Raw genomic sequence first — 25,431 nt, 5'->3', positions numbered from 1 at the left:
TGTGAATAAAATGGTCTTGCATCTCCTTGGAAAGTTTGGGTAAGTCAGGTTTATATGTTGTTGTTTTTAATTTTAAGCACGATTCCAGGTTCTCATCAATAAGACGACTTCTCAATTTGCTCTTTCTTAATTTCCTCTTAAGAAATCTCTTTACTAACCACAAAACTTGCTATATTAACATTACTGGAAGATTGTATTCAGTAATTAAAAACAGAACTTGATTTTTATTGACTCTTCTAAAGTTCCTCAAATGCATTCTTCCTTGCATCACCGACAGGATATTTGGTGCGAAATGACGCGTGTTTAGTTGTAAAGGGTTTCTTTAAATTTCAATGCGCCAATTTTCCCCGACAAATAATACAGGTCGGTAGGCTATTTATGTTTTGAATAAACGCGAAAGTCTTGGTCCATTCAACTTTAAATTCACGGTTTTCGTCTTCCATTTTTCATTGCTTCTTATTTGTAGTCATGTCGAATAGGGCAGAGGGCATTTGTGACAGAGCCGCACTCAAGGGGCCAAAGAGCCACATGTGGCTCGCGAGCCGCAGTTTGCCGACCACTGGTCTAAGCGGTAAAATATTACGTAATTAGACGCCAAGCTAGAGAAATCGATACAATAGTCTTCGACATGTAAAAGCTGTCGGAAATGATGAGGGTAACAATAATTAAATTTACCCCATGTAATTCGTGCGCACTAGAACAAATCTGCGCAATTTCAAGGTTAAGTTGTTTCACTTAAAATATATTATATTATGATAAAATATGTTGCTAATTGACAGTGTTCAGAGTCGTTCTTTGCTAAGGCCCATTATTGTCAGGCCGTAACACGAAACAGTAAACTTCGATAGTAGTGTTAGTTATTGCTCTTATTTTGAATGCAATATGGTCAACTATTTGTATGAAATGATGATTGCTGCATATTGAAATAAATGGTAATAATTTGAATGAAATATGCAATAAAAACCATCATTTACTGAGAAGAGGTTACTGCATTGCGTTTGAAGATAACCAATAACTAGCACTACCAACGTAATTTACAATGCAGTGCCACGGCTGGAATAATAGTCGGCCTTGGGTTTTGCATTATACCTACTTCAGCGGAATTCACCCTATCCCTCTCGTAAATAATCATAATCCATCATAATTCCATCTACGTGAGAATGAGTATAGGTGGATGTTATTTTATAAATTCTTAAAATAGGGTCTGCTTAACTCATCCGGTTACCTATATACTTCATATTTTTTGTATTTACACATTTATACTGTAGAATAACTTAATATTGCATAATTACAGTATTACATAATACTGTTTTAATAATATTTCTTTGATTCTAAATGTCATGTTGTGAACGTCTTAAACTTATAATTTGTAATGTCCACAATATGTAAAATAAATTAAAATTGAAATAAGTTTCACTTAAAAACATGTAACCAATCACTAAATTAATTTCATTTTATGGATGTAGGCAATTTATATTGAGTGCGTTCTTTACTATTTTAAACGTTTTTCGTAACAAAAATATGGTAAATTAATGCCTACCTTTATGTTGTAGAACGTTTATTCGTTCTGTATTATTATTTATACTTGTATTCAATATTACTAAAAGTGCGAACTACAATATTGTTTTTGTTACTATATGAAATAAATTATTGCTGGACATTGAACTCTCCGTAAGACTGAATAATGGTATAATTATTAGCCACCATTACACACAATTTAGGTGTATTATCTAGGCTGCATGATTAATTATCACCATGTAAGGCACGGATTCCAAATCTTTTTCGAGTCGCGACCCGCTTTTATAATTAACTAGCTGAAGTACCCGGCTTTGTACAGGGTCGTTTCGTGGTTATATTTATCTTAGATATTTAAAAAATAATAAGAGGTAATTATTTTTTTAATATTAAAATATCTGTGTTATACAATATGGCAATATGAAAATAATTCTAATATCAGTAAAGGTCAAACAAAAGACCACTAAATTAAAATCGAATCCAAAATATGCAAACGTTATTAATGTTATTAATATGTAGTAAAAAAAATCAAAATTGCATGAAACAAACAAACAATAAACGTTGTATTTTATATAATACTAATTTAGAAACCTTCGCAGATGTGCGCATAACAACTGACAAAAGTTTCATCGCAATCGGATGAATGTTATAGGAACGCATACGAATAGAAGAAGAAGATGATTTTCTAATTCAGAAATCTTCGTCGGCATGCGCACGACAACTCACCAAAGTTTCATTGCGAATAGAAGAAGATAAAATAGAAGAAGAAGGAGATGGTTATTCTAATTCAGAAACCTTTGCGGGTTTTGGGACAATTATTGACGAAAGTTTTATTGCAATCGCATGAATGGAACAGAAACGTATACGAATAGAAGAATATAAAATAAAATAAGAAGATGGTTGTACTAATTCAGAAACCTTTGCGGGTGTTACCACAACAACTGACGAAGGTTTCATCGCAATAGGATGATTAGTGTAGGAACCATACGAATAAAAGAAGATATAAGGAAGAAGAAGAAGAAGATGGTTGTACTAATTTAGAAACCTTCGCAGGTGTTGGCACAACCACTAACTAAAGTTTCATCGCAATCGGATGAATGGTATAGGATATGGACCATACAAATAAAATAAGATAGAATGATGATGATGAAGAAGAAGAAGATGGTTGTACTAATTCATAAACCTTTGCAGGTGTTGGCACAACCACTAACGAAAGTTTCATTGCAATCGGATGAATGGTATAGGGACCATACAAATAAAAGAAGATATAATGATGAAGAAGAAGAAGAAGATGGTTGTACTTATTCAAAAACCTTTGCGGGTGTTACCACAACAGCTGACGAAGGTTTCATCGCAATCGATAGAATGGTACAGGAACCATACGAATAAAAGAAGATATAATGAAGAAGCAGAAGATAGTTTTTCTAATTCAGAAATCTTTGCGGGTGTGCATACAACCACTTACCAAAATTTCATCGCAATCGGATGAATGGTATAGGAACGCATACGGGACAGACAGAAAGACAGACAGACAAACAAGCATATAGACAGACAGACATTCATTTTTATATATAAGATATAGCCTATACTCCTCACGGAAGTACAAGCAATAAGTTAACAAAGTTTTATCGCAATCGGATGAACGGTATGGCAGTGCATTCAATACGAACAAACAAACAAACAAACAAATATTAATTTTTATATATTAGATAGATAAGAAACGTACAACCACGCACAACGTTTGTACGAAAAACATTTTTAATCGGGTGAAAAACACAACTCGATTCGCTACCATTTTTTAGTTAATTCGACAATTATTTATGAAACGAATATCAAAACAAGAATTAAAATGAATATAATATAGTTAATATTTTTCAGTTTACTAAAGTTGGCGACCCCGAATAATAAAAAAACACATTTTCCTAATTAAAAACTTCGTAGGTATATAATTATAGAGATACCAAAACGCCATTTATTACAATGCGTCAAAAAGTTTGTAATACAATGTAATAGGTACCTACATATTGACAACACAGATGATTGGCAATCAAAATAAATTTGCAAATAATATTAGGTACATACATAAGTAGGTAAGAAATCTAATCAAAAAGTCAAAATAGAACGATGAAATAATTAATTACAAATAATTAAAATTTCCGATAATAAAATATTAATAGTATATAGCGGCCAACCAATTAAAATACACATTCTGAAATCGCTATTAGTGTAATAATATAAAAAAAATACAAAAACTTCCTCCAAGTGTGTATACTCAAATTTAATTTTTCTACAGAAAAATATAAGTTTACCAATATAGTACCACTAAATCAATTTATTGGTAAAAGTCATTAGTTCATATAGACTTTTAACACACCTACTCAAGATAATAGGGGTGTATTGTGCATCAATCTGCCTCCATTTTGACATTCTAAATTCTTTATACTAACACAGAAATGTTTTAAATTGTTGAATCATTAAGTTCATCCAAAAAGGAATGATAGTAACTTAATTATAATATTGCAAGTGTAGGGATATGAACTGACATGTCGTAAATCATTTTCTTATTATGACGCATACGCCTATTACGATATTATAATATGCTTATGCACAAAGTCTTTTTGTGCAGTGCAGTGAATATTATGATATTATTTCATTACAATATTTTAATGTAATAAAGATTTTTATTGCAGAGCCTTGCCTTGAACTTTCGTTCATTTTCTTTACAATAAATGTCATCATTATCGATTAATATTATTTATTAACATTATCACGCCAGTTAAAGTTTATGATGTAAATACAATAATTATTATTAAACAATAAAAATCCACAATGCCATGTGTTTCAGAAGACAAAAAGAATTACCATAATAATTAACAATTTAAAGATAAAAACAATAGAATATCTACTTGTACTCCTATGTTATGTTGCTTACTGTATAATATAATAATATTATGGTCAAGTCGAAAATTCAGACAAAGTAGCATTAATTGAAATATATAGGTACAGGCAAAATCCATGAAATAACTTCACTAGAATATAGATAATCAACTTTGTTTTAAGATAATTCTCTCGCTTGGTGTGATGTATGGTAAATGGCATCTGGTGTTATTCCTGGTGATAAAGACAACATCGGATTGTAGAGAGAACAATTAGATTTATTTGCAGAATATAGATTATTCTGGTTATATTACGATTTTTATATTAATTAAAAAAATTGCAACCGCACGAAAAAAAGGGCGGCCACGAAAAACGCAATCACTTGCTTTGAATCCGCGCAAACTCTGGTTTGAATTCCAGACAAGCTTGATAATCTCTGGGGCGACCAAAATGTACTCAACTAAAAATAGACACAGATAGTTTCGCCGAAGCCAATCGGCAACAAACCAAATTTAAATATTATTATCAACAACGAATAATTATATTTTTGGCTTGATAATTGCGATGTCTTGTAGTCAACCATGCTCATATTTCTATGAGTCTCACATGGAATTAAATCGATTGAAGGTAGAGGAAGAAAACAACATATAGTCTAATAATAAAATAAGATTTGTTTTGTTTTTATATAGGTATAAATAATCTGCATAGTTTTTATTACGCAGCGGACACACAGAAAAGCAGTGTAGATCAGAACTGACCGATATAACGCATTTTCATGAACATATTATTTAGTTAGCATTCAACAGCGCGCCACATTATGTAAATATATATATGTTAAAACGAACTGTTACAAAAAATGCTTCAGGTATTGATATATTCCACTTTAGTGAGTGTAGATATCTTTAGTTTATATTATGTATAATTATTTATAAACAATATGAATACTCAATAGTGTATAATATTTAAACATTAGGTAGACTTTCAAGCGGAGGTATCTATGATAGAGTGGTAGGTAATTGATAAAAGGTATTCAATTTACGATCGGATCCGACTAAAAACATTTATTTCGATACTAATTAACACATTTGACAGAGAATAATATTTATATAACAATAAATTATACACGGTTATGAAATTGACCTTTAACTTAAAGATTACAACACGTTCCCTTGTCCTAGAAAAAAAAACACGCCTGGTGAAGTTACATTTAGAATCGGCTACTCGCTAGCTCAGTTGAAGAACGACTGGTCTCAGGTATAAGAATACAAAATTACATATTATGTTAGCCACGTTCGCTGGAGCGCCTTACTAAAAGGCGCGAATTACCCATGTATAATTAATTACAATGTAACAGCCAAAAAAGGTAAAATTATTCGAATATTCCTCATTAATATTGTGTTTTTTTCAAACAAAGCTGTAAAATGTTGATTGGCTGATATAATTTTAATCTTCGGCATGTGTGTCATTGACCGGTTCAAGTACAACGTGCAGCCGAAAGAAATGCCAAAGAAAGTAAGAGTGATATAATCGTACTGTGTATGAAAGAAAACGAATCGGACACACGAAATGTGGCCCACGACGAAGGTATAAGGTGGCCGGGATAAGTGTGTCACGCGGAAACGTGCTCAACTCTCTTTGAACCGCACCTATATAAGATCATGATTTATTATAACATGCGTACCTATCATACCTGTGTAAGAAAATGGGTACATCACCGTTTGTGTAATATAATTAACATTGTTATATAGCTTCATGTGCCTAAATATATTATGCCATAGTAGATTTTAAATAAATTAATATAATTTACAAGGTCAAATGAGGTTATGATCTAATATCTCGAATATAAATGAGCAATTAAAGAGTGTTTACCACTGTTGTTTTCATTATAGTAGGTATCTAAGTATATTATTACGGTGGTTGAAATTTACAATTCGATATACGTACCTGCCTCAGAAAACAGACGTTCAATGTGACTTTTAAATCTTGTAAGTTAGTCAACAATAAAATAAAATAATCTGTAACGTATGTGAAAAAACATAATATGACAATGTGTAAGACACAGCGAAACAGGGAGAAGTCGTATTAAACAAACTCGTCTAAAACCAAATTCTAAATTTGAAAAAATCGGATGAATCATTTATTTTAATTGAGTCGCGAGAGAAAACAATTTTATAGTCTAGTAATAGTTTAACAGATGCTTGCCGTGTTAATAACATATTGAGGAATTAGTGTGTTAACCAAGAGATTTAAGGGTAATTATAAGGTGCTGTAATCTACTGTAACCTGGTAATTCAGAAACAATTTCATATTCGATATATCTACATGCATATACGGTAAGGGAAGAGCAGTATGATGATGTGTTAAAATTATGTTATAGCTTGAAGAAAACAGCTACCAAAGTATACAGATATGAATTTATCGTGGTATCCTATAGTGTCGATGCGCATAGTATACCTCTGTTAAGTCTTTCTTACCGGGTACATATTAATATAACTACTTTTTATAGGAACTTGTAACTTGTAATCTCGTCCCACAAGACTGATCAATAGTCTTAAGCTAGTGAATAATAGTATGTACATTTTAAAGTAACTAACATTATCGTTCCTTAAGGTATCGTTTATGATACTAGGTGTGAATTAAAAATACAACAAATTAATTGTATCTGTTCTGACTAAGGAATGCAATCCCGAGCCAAAATTTTGATCCCGGGATTCCGGGATTACAATTTGAGAATCCCGGGATTGGCATTTTTTTCCAAAGTTAATATAAAATTTTAATATATACAAATAACATTGATAAAATCGGTCAAAAATAAATCTAGTATAATTTATACTATTTAGGACATTTATTGTTAATATTGTGTACGTTCAATCTTGGAAATACATAAGTTTAATGGAATAAATAATATCGTAATATAAATAATAATGTGAATTTAATATGAGACTGCTGTTTCTGATAGTAAAGACTTAATGAATGGGTTAGCGAGATTTAAAATAGTAAAGCAAATCATTGTGTATACGTATGGCCTTTCCGCTTCATAAATCTAAATAGTCAGCCAAATATGAAACTGCCGGATAACGTATGAGATCATGGTGGAATTACTTTGTTAAAAGTGCGAAGCATTGTTTTTTTCCAATCTTACTCATTTTTATTAACCTATGTGAAAAAATAAAATGAATCAGCAACTTACACGTGGGTAATAAATCAAACTTCATTCAAACTCAGTTTATTTCTAATGTAGTTATTTGTTATTAAAGGTATTTTTTCTGTTACCGTTTCGTTTTTATTTTATTTTCATAAAAAATCAATCGCGAAAGTTTCAGGATTAATTTTACCAATCCCGGGATTTATATGTATCGAAAATAGCTCGGGATCCCAGGATTGGAATCCTTAGTTTTGACAATAGTTATGGAATAAATCACAATGAAACATTGTTTACAATTTTTTCCTATATTGAAATCATAAATTATCACTACATAATACTGTGGTCGCGACTCACAGATTAAAAACTGCTGTTTCAAATATAAGCTAGTACATTATACATATGTCTATTTTGTAGAATTTAGTAGGTGTGAAGCACTTTAGTAAAAGAATTATTTTTGATGATGAAATTTACATTGATAATAAAATTATGAAATAAAATATTTTTGACTCATTTTACGCATTCAATTTAAATAATTTGTAATATACCGAGATGAGATATCATATACGACATTTCTAGTTATGCAATATTGAAAAAGTACTTCCGAGATATTAAGACAGGTAATGAAAATCAGTGGAAATGAACCGACAGTGTTAATACTGTCTGTCTCTTTAATTACCAGCTGGTTATGTTTACTTCAATGTTGAGTGTTGTCATTATACGTACCTTTTATTATACAACTCAGGTGGAGATGTAATATACAGATAATAAGAAAAAATGGTTAAAATAGCTTTTGATTAATAAAAGGATGTGTTAATTAATTATGTAGGCATGCTTCCATTTAACTGCTAATTGTCATATTTTTAATAGAATTTGGCTTATTGGGGGAAACTTTATAAAAAAATTTATGGACCCTGTCATGCTTGTCAATCGATTCACTCCTTTTTATTCGGATATCATCTACATCAAAGCATACAACCAGAAGGGTTAGGTTGGTTAATCATATATTGAATAAAAAGTTTTACATCTCGATATTGATAAATGGAATATGTGAAAAAATTGGAAGTAAAAATTTATCCATAAATCTCAAAGAAACTGAGGAGGGAGATGTGATACATTATGATAAATGCAATAAAAAGGGGATATACCCACATGTAAAAGATTTAGGACTTTTTTATTTTACAAAAACAATACAATCGAACTATCAAATACTAATCTAAGATATTTTTATAAAAAAAACTGTACTGTAGTGTCTCTCGCAGACGTCTAATTTCATAGAAGAATATATTAAATATTTTTGAATTTTCTATCAAATAATTTAATTTAGCTAAACTTAATTTCCATAAACTTTATAAAAATGCTGTGACTTACCGCTGGACTCCACGATAACCGGTTCTTCAAGAGTTCCATCGGACTTTGATTGTTTGATGGAGAGTATCAAGAAGGCATCCTCAAGTGTCTGGCAGTTGAACCGTCTCATTAAAGACAGTGGGCCTTCTTCAGCAAGAAGCTCTCCACCTCTCATGAGACCTATCTGAGAGTTCAACAACATATGAGCGTATTGCATTGTTTATAAGAAAATAATATGTATAAGCTAATAGTAAACATGTATCACTGAATCAAGGTGTAATAATTGAACCGATAAATTAAACAACAAAAAATAGGATACGGTTTCACGAAAACCAATGATTAAGATACTCTAAGGACATCATCGCCATATATCTGGGATGGCGAACCTTTTTTGAAGTGTGTAAAATTTTATGCAAAAATAGTGGCGTGTCAAATAAAAAAAAAACTTTTTGTTTAACACGATGCTTTATTATAAATTTACAAATAAATAAATACCATTTATTTTCCGATTTTACACACTTAGTGTGTAATTTCGAAAATTTAGTGAGATTTTTGTTGTTTTTATGATATCAATTTATTTATTTGCGATTGTATTGAAGACTTTCCATAGATAATTTTATTGAAGAGGTGTTTTATACACATGGTTCAGTCAAACCATTAAAAAAGCGATATTTTATTATCAATTAAAAATCACTCATCGACGAAATTAGTCGATCGCAATCGTATGTTTACCCAACGACAGTCAAAATTGCGGGTTGGTATTTTTGTTTCATTAAATAAAACGTATCGGATATTGAATTCAATTCACATTGTGCAATAATATTGCCTTTTTATTCACATACATATTGCTCAAAATAGGACTCAAATTACCTGTTCGAATGTCAATAAAAAAGCCAGTTTTACGAGTAAATTTTAAAAAATCAGTAGATTTTAGGTAAATTATACAAAAAACTACTAAAATTTTATTTAAAAAATCTGTATAAGTTCACGAGTCACACAAAAAAATGTTCCATGTGTAGGTTCACCATCCATGTCATACTTATATGATGAATGGGTTATTTTTCTAATTATATCAATGACGACTTGTGTGCAAAGTTTTGGCGTATTTATTTAATCCTGTTTTATTATAAATATTGTTATTAATCTGCAAACATCTTTCCCAACACAATTACTGTCCGCATCTGCAAAGATTCCAAGTTGATTATTTGTATGTAGTTTGGACAGTCTACATCGTACAGATTTGTGCTACTTAGATATCAATATTCTTGTGTAAGTTTTCCATGTGTGACGGAATACAAGAAGTTGTATCAAAACATTCCTAATGTTTTAATACGAATGTTGGTGAAAAGTTTTTCATACAATGTTTATTTTGGTGCCCAACAGATTATTTGGTCCGAATTATGCTTCTATATTCATGTTTGACAAGGCGTTAAATTGAACGTAGAACAATATTTGAATGTAAATAACAAATCGTAAAAAAAACCACGAATCAAAAATAAAAACATTATACACAACAGCATATCTACATAATATATACGTAGGCGGTAACTGATTTTATAATTAAGTTCGTATAATGTATTTAAATATATATACTTACTTTGTGTGCTTGTTTTGTTTCTTCTATGTAATGCGTCGTTATGATAACGGCCACGTTAGTTTTCACTGCCAGCTCAACTAAGAAGTTCCATATTCTATAGAGAAAAAATGTAAATATTACATTTAAATTGTTTATATCTATAAGTTACCTTAATACATAAGTTAGTCTATAATTTCACTAAATATATCCATATATTGCATAGTTATTAGTGAAGGATAACCGAAATTATAGTCCCCACAGCCTAGCTAGTCACTTCGTGAACACGAATATTGTCATCGCTTTCCCTCCACGGATTCTTTAACAATATATCTACCATTTTATCGACGGAAAAAATAAGTATTATACTATTTAAAAGCACTTAGAGCATTTTATTAATTTATTATAGATGGTCTCATCATAAACCAGAGATAGCGCTTGGCCACAGTGGACGAGCGGGCAGCGGCGTGTGCAACTCAAACGTATAACCGTGTGTGATATGCCCAAAAAAAAGACACTGTCTACGAACATTTGAATGGTTCACAAGCATAGTGAACCAAGTCCATTCTGGTTATTTTTGAGTAAGCTAGATTCAAACATAATATTTGAGTATTTCACTTACATAATAACTTAAATGTAGTCAAAATAACACATCAGAATTGTAATCATACCCTTTCAGAATTATAAATACTCAAATATTATGTTTGAACCTAGCTTACTAAAAAAGACAGAATGGACTTGGTTCACTATATTTGTGAACCACTCATTTCACGCACGGTTATAATATGTTTGAGTTGCGCACGCAGCTGCCACGCCGCCGCCCGCTCGACCACTGCGTTCTAGCACATAGACTATAGAGCATTCGTTTCATGCGTGACATGCTATATAATTTTGACTGTAGGAGTTTATTTTTACATTGCAATACTTCCGATTACAATCCGCGAATAGTGAAACATTATTTATCACTGGGTGGAAAGCTCATTTAAGGATTTGTAAAAAAATGGCTTAAATCTTGTTGTTTATCGGAACTTTATACTGGCATTTACAATTTGGCACGTGCCAAAGATTGCCTCAAGTCCCGTATAAAGTTGGTAACGAATTTCATCTTCATTTTTACCAGTGGCAAGGAAAATGTCTCGCGTGTGTAAAAATAATTTCCAATAATTGATAATTACTGAAGTCATCCAAAAGACCAGAATGACAGAAATGCTATTTTCATTGTTTTTATTCATCTGTCGTCGGCTTCAGAATAATGTTTTTAAAATCGGAACTAAGCAAAATACTCATGCGCAATCTGGGCATATTTTTTTAAGACGGAAAATGTAAAAAATATATGATAATATAATACCATACGTAAGTAATAAAATAAAGTGCGAGAAATTAGAAATTAGCAATACCTATAAATAGTATGAACTTATTGGCCTGCATACGTAACTAGTATACATTTAAAATAACTAGAGCCGCTCTCTGAAGACATAGAAATAATTTGGGAGTTTTATGAAATATAATATTTTAAATAAATTATTTATAGTTCAGTTTATTCTGAAATTTTGGGGTTATACCGGATATGGCAAAAAAATACCGTTATTTACTTAGCGTTAAGGCCGGTACGGACTGGGCGAGTGATATAGTAGAGTGGCGAGTGAATTAGTGAATTAGTAACTGAAAAGTGTCCGAACACAGTTCATTAGTGAGTGAGCGTCAAAATGAACAGAGCGTCGAGAGCGACGGATATTTCAAACGGACACCATTCGCGCGACACGAGAGTGCTGCCGTCTGTCGTAACTTCAAAAATAATTCAAATTACACTATGCAAAAACGGCGTTGTTGAATTAAATCGATTTATGCTCCAAATTCCTATTGATACTAATGATGAATACTAATTTACATAGGTTACCTACCTATTATATTTTTGTGGTTGCATAAATTTTTGTATGCTTACCTATGTATTTTTGTAGTTTGTTTAGGTAATAAATAGGTACTTTATGCACAATATTAAAACCACACCAGACATCTATCGAACCGCCAAAGAAATGTCTTACACATTCCCAAATGTAGAAATATTTTTTTAACAATCCCCTTATCTAATGCATCAGGTGAAAGATCGTTTCTGTTTTAAAGCGTTCAAAAAATATTATTTGAGAAGTACTATGGGAGAAAAAGATTTAATTTTGTATATAGAGCAAGAAATTATAAACCGAATTGACACTGCCAAAATAATTGACGAATTTGCAAGACGAAAATTTATTTAAAACATGTTTTTTTTATTATAATTCTATTACCTTTGTTATATTTTATGTTAATAAATTAATGAGTGTTTCTACGTATAAAACTTTTTTTATAACTTGAATTTGGGGGCCCCGAAATTTTTACCGCTCAGAGCGTCCGCTTGACTTGATCCGCCCCTGATTTTATGCTCCATTTTCCTTATTGACTATAAAATATAAACAGAATGATAAATGAATAGTTATAAATTATAATTATTCTAATGAACACTAGGATAATGTGTACCTACCTACCTACGTCTTTACCTACTTTCAATAACAACAAGTTTTCTGTGAAATATTTCCATTATTTATCAAAGTTTTAATCAACAAATTATCCACACTACCTACTGACATGACATAATATCCTTCATACTGAGTGTACAATGTACCTAAACGGAATAATAAATGAATATAATAATTATATATAATAATATAATATATATAATAATCATAAGATAATGTGTACCTCTTTACCTATCCTCAATAACAACAAGCTTTCTGTGAAATATCGCCATTTATCTACGGATCTATCAACACACGTTCGCGACTTTTTGTCGCATTGAAGTATAATAATATAAGTTATGTTTTTAGTAATCTTTGTTTCAACGCTGTGCCCATAGATGTTATAAATATAGCTGTGCCATTCCTACGGCAGCCGACAACTTACTAATGCACTCGCCTGTTCAGACTTGGTTTGTGGCTTGTTTAGTATACAGTGAGAGGTGGTGGGGGTCGCTACTCGCCAGAAATAATAGAATAAAATGGATCGGATTGACTGACCATTTTACTAAACTACTGGACTAAATTTGTCTGTTCAGACACGGTTTTTTACCAAATCACTCGCTACTTCACTAAATCACTGGCTCAGTCCGAACAAGGCATTACTGTCTATTGTAAATATGTAGGTATATTATACGATATGGCTATAGTAATATGCTGATTATTATTGTAGTGAAGTTTATACTGTTATTCTTTCCGTTCGTTATTATAATTCTGTATATCCGTTCAACAAGCAGTCGTCATCACTGCATATTTAATTGAATGTAAGAATAGCTGATTAGGCACGCACTGAATGGCCCGAACTGGCTCTAAGAGTCAAAGATTTGATAAGATGGATTGTGAAAACACTTTGTAAGTCGAGATTTTTAATATTTTTACACTAGTAGGTACATACTATGAATATTTCGCATACAGTAAGCGAACGGAAAAGAAATAGCTTCAATTAGCCAGTACCTGTTTTTATCTAACATTTCCGTTTTTATGTACTCTGTGCGAATTAGTATGTATACGTTAAACGACAACGGTAAATATATTGATAACGTCTAATTTTAATGGATGACTTGTTATTGATAGGATTTTTATTATTATTTCGTCTTACGTATTTTTAGTACACCCAACCAAGTCCAACTCCAATTTTAATGATGAAAAAATTGCTAGTTTTAATAAACTTAGCATAAATACGCTTATAAAAATATGAATTTAATATAATGCATTTGCAAAAAGTGGTTTTTTTATATCTCCAGCTACACAGTACACTGCGGCTACACAGCTATATTGAATACTAAAAAAAATACTGAGTAATAATTTTCCACGTGTTTGAGATATCACGTTTTGTTTTACATCTTTATTGCACCAACAACGCAACAAAGTGCACCATTCAATTGAATAATGCAGGAAATAAGCGTACATTTATATAATACAGTGTTTACTTGGATACACAAAGAATCTTTTCAATTTGGAGACAACAGTTCCACGTGTTTTCTTCAATAAACGTTAAGTTGATGTGTTAATATTGATGTATTCGAGGACTGTTATGTAAAATTTTCTCAGTGTGCAATATTTAGCATGCAAATAATTCATAAGTGAAGACAATATTACGCGTAATTTTAATATGCATATATTTTATGGGTTTTCATATATATTTAAACTATTAAAAGTTTAAAACACTCAAAAGAACAAAGTAAGAAAAAAATACTGTATGCAAATATACAAACATATAGGTACATTATATTCGGGGTAGATTAACAGGTTAGAAATTTAATTTGGGTAGAACGACGAGATTGAAATTCATGTTTTTTTGGAAAACTATTTTAATTTCACATTGTGAACAAATGAATTGGTATAATCCAAATATTATCACACACTTTAAAAATTGTTGATTTATGCAATAATTTATGGCACCTTGTTCTGTTGTAATTTTTTTACATTTTGTTACTCTCCCAGCCGTAATATAGGATAGACAATAGGATTTAATTTTTTTATTTAAATGTTATTGTTTGGTTATATATATTTTATGTGGCCGATTGACTTAAATTTCTCACCGGGGCCGGTCGTCACCCAATCCGCGCTTGCATGTCATTAATAATTATTCACGTCATACAATAATTATGAACGTTTTTACGAATTGATCTGAAAGTAATTAAGTTGTATGATGGAAACAACTAAGTTTTAACTAAGCACCAATATTTTTATTGAAACTTAAATACCTACATAATTATTTTTCAGTTTTTGAATTTCATAGGATTATTAGGTTCTATTAAGTATCTCAAGTGAGTAGTAATAGGATCTGTTCTTTCATCTTATACTGTATTGAAAAAGTTTTTTTTATTTAACTATTAGAAAAAAAATGCTACACTTATACGTAACGAAGAATGCCTTTTCGACAAACATAAATGGTGAGCAAATAAAAAATGCAAACACACAGGAATGGGTGATGCCAGTTGTTTGTACAAACTAATTCCGGCGTCCTAAAAGGCCGCTAAATATTATCTATATAGTGAATATGGTGCAGCTACAGGATGCTGGTTTCATCTGGAACTATGCAAGAAAACTGGCGAGCGACATGGATTCTTGGAGGCGTCGCGTGGTGTCCATATGCTCCAACTAAGGGGCGGATACCTATGGCCAAAGAAGAAATCTGATTTTTATATTACTGTGTTAGTCTAGCTATTTTTATACATTTTTAGACCACTAAAACACTATTAACATATGCCATTTCTATGTTACGTTATTATTTAAACAATTTATATCAAAATTCCTATTATATTATATTAACAAAATTAGTTTTAATAAATAATTTTTTTACACAAATTAACGTAAATATTAAATAATCTTTTAGTAGCGACTATTTTCCGCTGATTCTTGTAGGTAGGTAGGTACCTATATGCTTAAAAAATATTTCACGATTTATCAATAATTTGTCACTCTAATGATATCATTTGATAGTTTATAAAAAATGACTAATGTCATATTTAAAGTAGTCCATAATACATAAAAATGAGAGTGGGCATAGGCTGTTGACCCCCCAATGTCAAAAAATAACATAACGTAACTAACATTTTTTTGTGTTTAGTATCAAAGTTTATTATCCATTGATTTTTAACTTAACAAATTATACATGTTGTAATTATTATCATTGAACGAAATATACATCACATAAAATAATAAGCGGGCTGAAGCCTTGTTTCCAACAATATATTTTTTAATTACTAGAAGTATCAGACACTTGCATTATAATTGATGAGAGTTTTGTAATATTTCATAGGAGTTGGTTTTAATGACCCGAAAACAGTACAAAGCTATCAGGAATTGAACTGTATATTTCCCCCCCGTCAATTTACAAAACATATTATTTACCAGCGAGTTCTCATGATTGAGATGGAGACCATCTCATACAAGATAAATATTTGGTAGAGTGTTACTCTATAATGTAAAGTTTATATATTATTATCAAATACTTTATGGAATAACATAGTAAAGCGCCGGCTAGACGGCAGCGACTTGTCTTGTCTTTGTGATATAGTTTGTGCAAAAAATACGGAACATTTTTACAGCGCTTTTCGGTTTGCGTGAGCAACAGTTTTCCCGTCCATACACACGGGCTTCCCCATATACCTAATCCGATTTGCTCAGGCAAGATCGCGGTAAAGCTTGAGCCCGTAGCCGGCGCATAAGACAAAAAGACGTGCCCACTACTTCTTTAGCCTGTGCATATTTAAAAAATAGCACACCAGCCATTAAAAAAAATAAAAACATCTAAATGATGAGTAGGTACCGTATATATTGATAACTAGAGCTGATGTGCTTATTGACGAACACATTTAAAAACATATTAGAATATCATAGAATATAGATCCCAGCGATGGCTGAATGGTGGCGTATCAGCTTATAATGTCGTGGGTTCCGGGTTCGAATCCTCGATCAAATAAATTCACATGTTGTTTTTTCAATATGTGTGCGAACGTAAAATAAAAAAAACACGTGCCGCTAACATGTAGTTCCTGCTTATTAGATTTAAAACATTTGAACGTCAATGTTCATTTCAGATAATGGTAAAAAATATGCATCGTTTGCAGAAAACAAACTGGTGAGTGTCGTTTGGATGAGTATTTTAGGCAGCGGATTATTATTAAAATTCAAACGGGATTGCAGCTGCTGTATTGGATATATAAGTCCTATTGGGGATACCTAACACATAATTAATAATACTTATTGAAATAGATTTATACTGCATATTATGTTACATATTATGGCACACATATATTATGTTTTTTCCAAATATTAAATGGCGATTGCAGATAACCAAATATTTGACTCCTGACCATCACACCAGTCAATTTGTGACCGGACACGGTGGGTTCGCTGGCAAGCTCTTTGAGCGTGGACGTGTAAGCCGTCCGACATGTCCATGCGGAGGGGAGATTCAGGATGCCAACCACATCCTCTGGGAATGTCTTAGAATGTGCTCCGAACGGGAAGAGATGCTCAGGTCGGTCCAACCAACTGTTGGGCCCATCGGGCCATCCGACTTGGTTGCTACTAAGGCCAATTATCTTGCATTTAAAAAAATTGCGGCGTCTTACTGCGGGTGTGAAGATCTCTTCACATAATTTTTGCTGTCCGTATGTTTAGCTTCATTATTTTGTTTTATATACACTAGAATATTTTTATTTTCATAATTTCCCTGTGTTCTTCTCTCCCCGGCACTCTGCATTAGAAAGTAACTTTAAACTTAGTCAGAGCTCACTTTGAGCGTAGCAACCTAAGTCTTGGGTATCTTCTCCTAGGGCATTCCCGGCCTAAAACTTAACTAGATGCTTCATATCGCCAATGTAGGGCTACGTGATACGCTCGATTAAGACCGGGTGTGGTGCGTGGCGGGTTTTGGTTTGAAGGGATTAACTTCAATGCATATTATGTTGTGGTTGAGTTGTTGTTCGAAGGAATTTTATTATCTATCAGCGTGGAAAAATACGGCATTTTCAGGACAATAAAAAACATTTACAGGAAATAATAAAAAAATATTTAATCTAACCAAATCTTAATTTAACATGACGTGGAAAACAGATTTGGATTGTTATTTCCTAAATTAACGTCATAGTATTTAGAGTGTTGAGTATATTATGATAAAATTTTGGTATTGAAAAGGTTAATGATAAAAATTATCAGGTAAAATAATATTTGCATAAATTAAACGGGTTTTGCTACGCATTTTATCAACTGGTATTTTTTCGGTATCCTGAAAAGTTATCATGTTGACTGTTTCCATTAAGTAATAAATTTTCTATTTATTTATATATCATACGATATAATATATTTTTTGTGATTGATAATAACATGTAGGTAACTTATAATTTTAATGCTACATAATGTAAACAAATTAAAAAGTTGTTGTTCTAATAATTGTATTATCTCCTATATATTATTATCCTACAGCTTTGCCCGTTTTTGCGAGCGATTGTGTGCCTTATTCGTTATGTCCGATGGGTTCAAACGTCAAACACACTAATTAAATGTTCTTAATTCAAAACGGTCGAATAGAGTGTGAAAGAAAGGGTTTTCCGAATTTAAGTTACGAGGGTGGGTCAATAAGTCCTTAGAAAAGCCGACAGGTGGCGCGACTAGTACTGTAAGCGGTTTGTTTTCATGCAGCGGCACTACCGATTCAGTATGCTGTGAAGTTTCAATCAGATTGGTCGGGTTGTTGTGTGTTTCTCGTACATTAAAAAAAAAAATTTGCTTGTGGAAAATGGAAAAATGGTAAATGGAGAAAATTGAGTTTAGAGCTGTTATTAAACATTTTAATATAAAAGGGTTAACAGCAAAGGAGATAAAAAATGAGTTGGATTTAGTTCACGGCATATCTGCTCCTTCACTTGCAACTATAACTGGTTAAATGAATTTAAACGTGGTCGTACATCAACAAAGGATGAGCCACGCTCAGGACGTCCTGTAGAGGTGACTACACCAGAAATGATCAATAAAATCCACGATATGGTGTTAAGTGACCGAAGATTAAAGTTGAGTGAGATAATTGAGGTTACAGGGATCTCAAAAGGTAGCGTCATTTCTATTTTACATGACAAATTGGGCATGAAAAAAATTTCTGCAAGATGGGTGCCGCGTTTGCTCACAGTCGACAATAGACGCAATAGGGTGGTGGCCTCTAAAGCCCTGTTGTCGCTCATGCAACGCAATCCGGATGAATTTTTTCGTCGCTTTGTGACTGTAGATGAAACATGGATACACCACTATACTCCCGAGACGAAAGAACAGTCAAAGCAGTGGATTGCGAAAGGCGAACCATGTCCAAAGAAGGCGAAAACCGTAAAATCAGCTGGTAAGGTTATGGCTACTGTATTTTGGGATGCACGTGGAATTATTTTCGTTGACTATTTGGAAAAAGGAAAAACAATAACAGGGGATTATTATGCATCTTTATTGGACCAGCTAAAAAACAAAATTGAAGAATAACGGCCTCATTTAAACAGGAAAAAAATCCTCTTTCATCAGGACAATGCCCGTGTTCACACATGTTTACGATCAATGGCTAAAATTGAAGAATTGAAGTTCGAATTGGTCGACCACCCACCGTATTCGTCAGATTTAGCCCCCAGTGACTTTTTCCTTTTCCCAAACTTAAAAAAATGGCTAAGTGGACAAAGTTTTTTTTCAAATGAAGAAGTCATCGATCGGACAAATGCTTATTTTGAGGACCTTCCGAAAACTTATTTTTCTGACGGTTTAAAAAAAATTGAGAAACGTCTAACCAAGTGTATTGAGCTCCAAGGAGATTATGTTGAGAAATAAAAAAAAAATACAAAAATAAAAACTGTTTTAATGCTTTTTTCTAAGGAATTATTGACCCACCCTCGTATCTTGCGATATAATATTGATGTTTCTCTAAAGCTTTCCGGCACGAACGTGACTTTATTGACAATATGGGAATTTATTTTTTCACAATGTTTGCAACACTCAAACCAACTAAACAAAGATGGCTGCTTTAAATTTAAAATGCGTTTTAACCGATATATACAATCAATTTTCACAAACTAATCATAATAAGATTAACCGATAAACATATTTGAACTGATTTATTTAAATTTTTATGAATTAAGTGCTTTGTTTAAGTTAAGTTTCTACACCTCTGACGGAAAGGAAGTCTTTTGACACTGCGCGTATTTATCACGCTATGTATACTAAACTACGGTATTTCAATTGACTCACCACATATTTACTTATCAGATGCATTCGAGTGACTATAATTTGAAGTGAGCACAATTTTATAAAAATTAACACAGTCACAAAAAAATCACTTTTAAAAACTAGGTACCATCCGTCATTTGTTGTTTCACAGATCACAGGTGATATTATTTACGTCTCATAATGATTTAAAAATGCACAGCACTATATAATAACTCACATTTATAACAAGTACCCATAGATAACTATAATTATTCAAATAAATAATAACATTTATACGAATTCTGATTAAAACTGATCATTTCATTGAAACGCGGGCGCACGAAATATCGGCGTTTTAACATTACCATGGAATAATATTTCAAAATGTAATGTCACTTTTTTTTTTTGTAAGGCTGTTGAATGATTTTTTTTTGAACCAATGAAACTTATATACATTTAATTAGCTCATTATATAACCCAAAAATATTTAAAAGGTATCAACCAGTGTTTCCAACTAAAATTTTCAAAGTTCAGTAGATTTTTTGATTTCTTCTTCAAAATATCAGTAGATTGACAAAAATGTATTAAATTCAACGATTGTGTTTGGTGAAAGCGTGCATATTGACATAATCTCACAAGTGTCCTTTAAAAAATCATGTAAAAAGTGACTTTTGTTCATCACAAATATCATAATTTCTTCTTTTCCTGACAAAAATTTCAGTAGATCTAATGAAATTCCAGTAGACATGGAAACACTGACTATGCAATCAACCCAGTGTTGCCAAGTCAAAATTTAAAATTTCAGTAGATTTTGACAAAAAATTCAGTAGATTTCATAAAATATCAGTAGATTTTGAAAAATGTGGTTTATTAGATATGATTTAAAACTAATAAGAATAACAATAACTAATAATATTAATTTATTGTAAGCAATGATGATATTAATGGGTAAAATGGCGCTCTTGGGTAGAGTTACAATGCTTTTTATGTCAATTTAGAAGTGTATAACATCAAAAAAGGTCATGCGTAAATCATTACAAGTTTATTATTAAAAGAATCATCAGTTAATTTACAGTTATGGAGAAACACAAATATCAGTAGATTTCTTAAATTTCGAAAAAAAATATCAGTTGATCTACTGAAATTTCAGTAGACATGACAACACTGGATCAACCATAGAATATTATTTCAAAATTTGATAACGTAACATTTTTTTTATGGCTGTTAAATGATAATTTTTTAAACCAATGAAACTTATATACATTCAATTAGCTCATATAACCCAAACATATTTAAAAGGTATTCAACAATAATTGGTGTTATACATATTATTTAAATCATTATCAACCAGGATCAATCCACTGCTGGATAAAGGCCTCCCTAGCCTGATTCTATTCCTTTCTGTCATTTGAATTCCTGTATTTATCAAAATCGGTGATATTATATTTATATACATATTCGTATCATTATCATCATCATCATCAACTAGGATCAATCCACTGCTGGATGAAGGGTTCCGCAACCTGATTCTACTACTAGCAGTTAAACGAATTTGTGATACTATACCTATTTATATCATCCTTATCAACATCAACCTGAACCAATCCGCTGCTGGATTAAGGCCTCCCTAGCCTGATTCTATACCTTTCTGCATTTTAACTACTGTATTTATCAAAATCGATGATATTATATTTATCTACATATTCATATCGTTATCATCATCATCAACATCAACTGGGATCAATCCACTGCTGGATGAAGGGTTCCCTAGCCTGATTATATTCCTTTCTGTCATTTGAATTGCTGTATTTATCAAAATCGGTGATATTATATTTATCTACATATTAATATAGTCATCATCACCATTGACCTGATCCAATCCACTGCTGGATAAAGGCCTCCCATACCCATATTCTACTCCTTTCTGTCATTTGAATTGCTGTATTTATCAAAATTGGTGATATTATATTTATCTACATACTCATATCGTTATCATCATCATCATCAACTAGGATCAACCCACTGCTGGATGAAGGATTCCGCAACCTCATTCTACTATTATTAGTGAAATGTCAAACTGTCTGACGTGAATAAAAAACCCATCCCGAAGAGAAAACTATTGCGCCATCTATGCATACTTATCAATTATATTAAAATCCAACACCACCAAGCCGTCTGCAAGACCTAGCGAGACAGACTGGCGAGAGCCAGCTGGCTCAGCTAGTTATTATAAATATTCATGTTTGTGTAGGCTGTCTCAACCAGGAAGTATATAATATGTATTTCATATCGTTCTAAGTCAGTTATTTTATTTAAAACATAATTATTACTAATAGATAAATAGGTAAATATTTATATGTAATATAATAATTGCTCCATTTTAATTGGTCGAATGAATTATTGATGATTAGGTTTGAATAAATTATGGTTGCTTTTTACTCTATCCACATAATTTTAGTTTATTCGATTACACTGAATATATTAATCAATTGTTTATTGAAGCAAATAAACCGGTCATGTTTATTTTTAAATTGTCTACTTGTTTAATTCAGTGCAAGGACCGAATGGGTTGATCGAATTTCTAACAAACATTCATTTTTAAAATCCGTTAATATAACTTCTAATTTGTGTAAATTATAACAACAGATATGAATGTTCCACGCAGAAATGAAAATAGTAATTTACTGTATGGTATATTATACGTTTTGTTATAATTGAATAACGAATGCATTAAAGTTTGTGTAAAGGAAATGACTAAATAAATATGGGAAAATTTAAAAATATACGATATTTTGATTTACTATTCTCACAGTTCCATCATCATTTATAAAATATTTGAACATTATTTTAATGTGAATTTAACAATATGTACATAATAACATACAATCATCATACGACTATTGTAATGGTAAAAATATATAAGCAGGTAAGTTATTTTATTTACGTATTTTTATAAATTAATTATAATTTTTTTGCAAATGGAATACTTATTGATCATAAATTTTGACAATAAAATGGTCTCCAAAAAAAAGAAAACTAATATATTTTAAAATTCTTGTTTCGAGACGGTAAAAAATATAATTATATACCTGCCACCTGTCGTATAAATACATGGTAAATAACAACATGAATGGCTTAGTAAAAAAACATCTTATCCTTGGCTATAAAAGACGGCGTGAATTTTCGTCGCCTATCCAACTTCTACTCAGGTTATCTGGATAAAGTTTTTAAGACAAATTTTTGATAGTCATTTTCTCAACATTTTATTAATCAAAATATGCATTGAGAAAACAACATCTGTATTTGCTCAAGTAGCAGAATTCGAATCCGCAACACACCGATGTTATATTTACTACTCAACTGTGGGCGGTTATTACGAGACGACGATGAAATTATTAAAAAATAGTGTCATAGTTTAGTCAGCTACACATTCCTTATTACTATTTAGAGGTTAACTAGTAATTACGGTTAATAGAGGTTATATCCGGTTTTTTTTTTACAAAGAAACTAGTACGGAGAAAAATTGACTGAAAACATCAGACCGATTCACAAATAGCAGAGAAGTTTTCAAAACAAATGGACTTTTTATCGACTCTTGATAAAATCGGAGAATTGAAAATGAATTCGAAATTGTATTTATATTTTCAATGTAAAACAAATTGGCTTTACAATTCGTTGTAGATTTTGATAGCACAAAAAAAGGATCGTTAACAGTTTTTTTTAAAACCAAATGTGGACGTTAGTCACACCTTCAATCTAATATGTTCATTCTCTGTACTCAAACACACATTGTAAAATAACATGTAAATTTTGTAAGCACGGTATCAAAACTTTACTACCACGACAGGTGCAATTCAATATACATATTTCATAATATTTACGATGGGTACTTCCATTTGAAATGAATGTTTTCTTGCCATTTGTAAAACCTTGTGAATCGGCCCGATGATTTTGACTAATTTTACTTCGTGCAAGTGTTTTCGTACAAATTGCATGTTACCAAATAAAGATAACATAGATATTATTTTATCTTACTTATCTCTCAGCATAGGATCTAATCCGACAGTGGGTTCATCCAGAATAAGCAGTTCAGGCTCATGTACTAAAGCTGCGGCGAATGACACCCTTCTCTGCTGTCCACCGCTGAGGTCTTTCACGAGTTTGTTCTTATCTGGTAATTCTAAAAGTTCTGACAGTACTGTGAATCGTTCCTCAATCTTGGACTCTGACAAACCGTAGATGCGTCCAAAGAAGTATACGGCATTCTTGACACTGAATTCACCGACTAATGCCACTTCCTGAAACAAAAACAAAACGGTTACGAATATTATATAAACGTCAATTTTATTAACGAATACTGAATTAAAGTAAATTGGTATCAACTGATATCGTACGTGTTAGATACATAACTTGGCAGACACCAAAATTATTCTTTAAAAAAATATCTATGAGCTTATTCATTCTTCGTCTGCCGACGCTACCTACCACCAGACGTTGCGATTTTTTATTTTCAGGAGTCGTGGGTATAATTGGAGCGTGCGGCGTATACGGAGGATGGTGGGTATTAAATAGCGATGTCTGGTGGACATGTTGACATGCGGCATAACTACAGTTTGCAATACCGGTATTTAAAAACCGGTATCCCATCATTTTTCAATACCAAAATACCGGTTTTAAAAATCACAATATATTTAGTATTGAAAGAGGATAGAAAATGTATTGATTAACATACGAGATTAAGCAGGACTGTATATTTTGTCCGGTTACACGATGTCCGGTTTACTTCATTGCCCTTCGACGACCTTGCCTGTGTTTATTTTTTTATCTAAAGAGTTGCTTATACAATAATCAAGAAATATAATTTTGTTTAACAAAAAAGTGAGCAACATTATTTGTTTGATTTTACTTCTTACGTAAAGAAATGTAAGTGCAATAAAATAATAAAATATTGGGTGGAATTACCAGTGGGGCATATAATACACATCTACGAACACTAATATATATTTATTGAAATATCATTTGAAAAAGAATGTGCCAATAGTTCAACTACTAGATATTTGTAAACTTAAGAATCCTTAACATATATTACCTTTACATATTTTTAAAGGTTTACATAATATGTAAGAATATCTATCTAGCTATTTTTAGTATAAAATATTAATATTTAAAAAGAGATTTTTATATGCATGTTTATTGGTTATGTTACCGATATTGATATTTTCATTCGGCCATTTCATATAACC

At 31.6% G+C, this 25,431-nt stretch overlaps 1 protein-coding gene across 3 annotated transcripts in view; it reads right to left on the bottom strand.

Annotated features, from left to right (window-relative positions):
* LOC147067237 (ABC transporter G family member 23) overlaps positions 1 to 25,431 on the bottom strand; it is a 97,957-nt gene that overhangs the window by 21,696 nt on the left and 50,830 nt on the right. For all 3 annotated transcript variants that reach the window (XM_085953790.1, XM_085953792.1, XM_085953791.1), the window contains 3 exons: positions 24,224 to 24,486; positions 10,482 to 10,575; positions 8,906 to 9,068 (listed from right to left, as the gene is read on the bottom strand). In XM_085953790.1, the coding sequence (XP_085809916.1) occupies positions 8,906 to 9,068; positions 10,482 to 10,575; positions 24,224 to 24,486 (520 nt within the window). The remainder of the gene's footprint in view (positions 1 to 8,905; positions 9,069 to 10,481; positions 10,576 to 24,223; positions 24,487 to 25,431) is intronic.

This window comes from Rhyacophila brunnea, unplaced genomic scaffold (assembly GCF_057557595.1).
Source record: "Rhyacophila brunnea isolate RB1 unplaced genomic scaffold, BYU_Rbru_1.0 scaffold_4, whole genome shotgun sequence".
NCBI classification, from domain to species: Eukaryota; Metazoa; Arthropoda; class Insecta; order Trichoptera; family Rhyacophilidae; genus Rhyacophila; species Rhyacophila brunnea.
Note: the sequence above shows the minus strand (reverse complement) of the source record. Positions and strands in the feature narration are given on the sequence as shown.